The sequence below is a fragment of the Anopheles cruzii genome, unplaced genomic scaffold (genome assembly GCF_943734635.1).
Source record: "Anopheles cruzii unplaced genomic scaffold, idAnoCruzAS_RS32_06 scaffold01865_ctg1, whole genome shotgun sequence".
Lineage (NCBI taxonomy): Eukaryota > Metazoa > Arthropoda > Insecta > Diptera > Culicidae > Anopheles > Anopheles cruzii.
In genome coordinates this window covers 1-4,155 of record NW_026455450.1, presented here as the reverse complement: position 1 = coordinate 4,155, position 4,155 = coordinate 1, and the positions used below count along the sequence as shown (strand labels likewise).

The 4,155-nt window shown below is 52.0% G+C and overlaps 1 protein-coding gene across 1 annotated transcript; it reads right to left on the bottom strand.

The window, feature by feature from the left end:
- Positions 1 to 2,905: 2,905 nt before the first annotated feature.
- LOC128276645 (uncharacterized protein KIAA1143 homolog) lies at positions 2,906 to 3,618 on the bottom strand. The gene is made up of 3 exons (XM_053015102.1): positions 3,495 to 3,618; positions 3,303 to 3,426; positions 2,906 to 3,233 (listed from the first exon to the last, which is right to left on the bottom strand). Exons 1-3 carry the CDS (start codon positions 3,597 to 3,599, stop codon positions 3,064 to 3,066), a joined length of 399 nt encoding a protein of 132 aa, XP_052871062.1. The 5' UTR covers positions 3,600 to 3,618; the 3' UTR covers positions 2,906 to 3,063.
- Positions 3,619 to 4,155: the final 537 nt, after the last annotated feature.

Sequence of the window (4,155 nt, the reverse complement as noted above, 5' to 3'; positions counted from 1 at the left end):
AAATTCGGGTACCGAACGAAAACACACCAACAACAGCAGGGCCGCCGCCGTTCATTAATGAGCCGCGGCCGGTATGTTTTGCTTTTCTCCGCGCGACAGTGACCGATCCGTTCACCGTGTCGGGGGAATTGCGCGAGAGAAAGAGAATAAACAGCGACCACGGTGGCACGCACACGACCAACCGCTTCGTTCCACTCACGCACACCAGCCCACGAGAAGCATGCGGCTCGCGCGCGCACACATACATAAAGCTCTCTCGCGAGCCGGGTGACAGCCAATGGCGCTCGTAAACAAATTGTACCGCGCGCGCGGCGCGTATCAAATTTGGGTTTCTTCCGGGGCCGGTCAGCCAGCCGCCAAGAGGAAACGGCCACCACCACCGGGTGTGAAACGCGGTTTCTTTTCGCCCGTTGTCCCACGCGGAAAACTCGCGTGAAGAAAAAGAGAAACCCGCAAAAAGTTCGCTCGCTCTCTCTCTCTTGCGCGCCGGTCTCGGTGATGGGCCGTACGCACACCAGTTTTCATTTGTTTTCAAACGGTGTCCGCTCTCGAGCACGCCGCTCCGCGTGACTCGGTCTCGCTGTCACAGCGCGCACCACCACTTTCGATTATCCGCGCGCCTTAAAAGCCGCCGGTCAAACCCCATTATTTACTCCGAAATCCGCGAGAGCACACTACTGGCCGCCGGCTGTGTTTATGTTCCCCCATACACGCGCGCGCTCACGTCAACCTTGTCCTTCGCTTCCAGCTGTTTTGGCGTTTGGCGCTTGTGGTTCACAGAAAAGTGTCGCTCTGTGTCACGGAAAGTGACACGATAGTTCCAGTTGCGTTCTCTACCCTTCCACCACTCCGGGCGCCATATTGGATTTGCTTGGAAAATATCTGCCTCCACCACCACGCCTGCCTCCGACCGCATTGCACACGCTCCACCGCTCGGTGTTGTTGCTCCCCACCGACACCACGCCACCACCAGCGCCTATAAACCTGCTCCGAACGATGGCATCACTGCCTGCTGCGGCCAAAGGAAAACAGCAACAACCAACAACAACTGGCAGCACAGGCACACGAACGCACACACACACACGTACGCGCACCACCGCACCTATACTTCCCCCTGCGCGTTCCACATCTTTTTCTTTTTCCACCGCTTTTTTCCTGTCAAGCGGTGGGCTTGTGTGTGGGCACTACCGACACTACGTACACGGGGCCCGTGCACACAAACACAAACACAGTGCTACTGCTCTTCGCTTCACTCGCGCATTTCTTGCCTCTCACTCTCCGTGTATTGGTATCTCTTGCTCGCCCGCCCGTCGCTTGGATCAGCGTTTTGTGGGAACCAACCGTGGGCAGTGTGTGCGAGGGGGCACCCCGCACCGACCCCGCTCCACTCCTACCCTGCCCTACTTCTGTGACGCTTTTCTTGCAATACATCTACGAATCGCACGCGCGCACACTAACGCGCGCCACACGCACAACACCACACCATTGTCGTTGCTTGCTTTGTGAGGAGTAGAGAGAAGAAGAAAAAAACACTAACCCTTTAAGCACACACATGCCATCCGATGGAAGTGACCGGGGCAGGGCGAGTGGTGGGCGAGGAGTGGAGTACACAGCGGAGAGGAGGTCATAAGCTTGCTCCCATTTTAATTCCCTCGTAGAATGGACACCATCGGGTCCTAGTGGCTAGCACACAGACGCACAGACGCACGGGCACACACACACACACACGCGCGCGCACGCACACGGGGCCCTATGTGCAAACCGTTTTCCTTCCCATCCCATCGCAGAGGGTAAGTGTCATTGGGAAATCTTTTCAGAACGACCAAACTGCAACCAAACGGGCGAACGGTGAAAAATTTACGGCACGCACGCACGGCGAACCGATCTAGCTGCCGGCGGAACGCTCTAACCTACACTTTTCAGTATATGCTCACTTTCTTAACCCGTTACTAGGAATCGCGCATAACGCGTAGCGATACGAACGGTACGCGTGTTTGCTCGGACGGTCGGCTCCAAATTAAATTGAGCAGCTGAGCCAAAGCTCTCTCGAACCAACACACACTACCGCCAGGTCTATCGCGTGCGTTTACAATGGTTCGTTCACGACGCTCCGGTTCGGTGTTGCACACGCTTTCGTCACACCGTTACACGATGCACAATGCACACGACCGGTCGGTGCAGGCAATGTTTTGCACAGGCCACAAAATTTGTTGGCAGTATGCATTTTCTGCTGCCCGATCCGAGGTGAACAGTTCATTGGCGTAGATGCCCGTCTTTGCCAGCACGAACGAAGCACTCAACCATGGGCACTAAACGAACGTATAAAAATGCTGTGAGCGAGAGAGCGCCGAGAGCGCTCTCGAGTAATTGAAGAGAGCCACTAGAAGGCGGCAAAAAGGAAAGACGGCGCGGGGGCCAAAAGAAGGTCGCAGCGTAAGCAGAAATTCGATGGGGCGGCGGGGGGAGGACGCGGGCGGTTTCTTGGGGGGTGACTTTTCTTCACTGGCTTCGAAAATATCGCCACCAATTGGGATTCGCTTTCGATTTTCCCCGAAAACCGGAACTACCGGGGCCTCACCGGTGTGCACACGTGTTCGAAGTCCTTCGGGAGATCAACCGGTAAGATCGTGCTCGTTTTGCGCAGGACTTTCTTGAGCCAATACTTCATTTTATGTTTGCCTTTCACTGTCAGAAAATGTGCAAACATAAAATGGCGTCAACGATGGGCATGGGTCTGGCGGGCGGAAGTGGTAGGGAGGGTGGCGGGAGGTGCGAGAGAAACCACCCGAACATGGCGGTCTCTTTCGCACATTTCGTTGTTGTAACTATTTTGTTCTGCCGATCGAATCCCCCTAGCTACCCGCTGTCGGACCCGCCGTTTGCCCTCCGCGTGTAGTGGGTTGACCCGAATTAGGCCACCTGGCATTTTATTTGTATTCACTCTTTTGACCTTATTTTGGGCATAAAATAAATCGTCGACGCAATAATATGTACAATTTGTAGGGGAATCAGCTGCTTTTGAGTATACCCTTCTGGCTTAGTAATGAAACGGCCCTTATACGCTTAATCTTCTTCATCTTCCACATCGAAGGAAAGCTTGCTGTGCTGTTTCTCCTTGGCTTTTCTCGGCTTCTTTTGCTCTGATTTTGGTTTGTCGTCCGCCTTATCCAGCTTCGCCTTCTTCGATTTGAACACAATTTTTTGGCTCAAATCCGCCGGCTTCTCACTTTCCTCTGAAAGTAGTGGTGGTTGATGAGTTTAAACTTACTCACGCTAAGCGAGCCGTAGCGGTTAGTGGTTACCTTTAAAGGCTTTGTCGGCCTCTGCTTCTGTAAGATCACCTTCCTTGATTACCACTACTTGTGGTCTTTCGTCTTCCTTTTCTTCGTCATCTGAGTCATCGGAGTAGTTTTCTATTGCTTCACGCTACAAAGGGAAAATATACTTTATCATTGCCCTTACGCGTCGTCAATAGGTTGCGTTGTGCTGAATACCTTATCGTCTACCGAAGGACCTTCTTTGTAGCCAATCTGTTCCTTCATTTTCTTCAAAAAGCTCGGCTCCTCTGGCTTGATAAACGCTACGTTGCGTTTGGGCATTTTCAACTCTGGTGACTGGAATAAAAGGTGTTAAAATCACTTTCAATTAAAATTAAAATTGAAATTAAACTTGTAGATGTTATTGATTGGTTGCTGGACAACATCATCAACAAATCACGGACACGGCGAGCAGTTATCAAAAAGCTTAAGGAGCTGGGACTTATATTCAAGGCGCCCACCAAACGAAGCAACATCAATCAACAGAAACAGGCCAAGTTGTGGAGCGAATAGAAAACCTGAAGCTACTGTACGAGGAGCATCGTCTGGAGAAGAACGTGTTGCGGATAATTGCCGAAGCGTTCGAAAAAACATTCACCAGACAGGCTATCGTCAAGCAAATGATTGCGCTTGGTTTGATAGCGGACGAAACAGAAGTTAGGCCTGCTAAAAAAGTTTCATCTCATAACCCAACTCACCACGGCCACTATAGCAGCGATGGTGGCACCAGTGACGAATGCGATTACGAGTTACCACCGGTCAGTACACGGTTGAATGTATCGCTTGTTCAGAAAAAAATGGCAACCATGGGAAACTCCATGAAGCAAAGCATCGAATG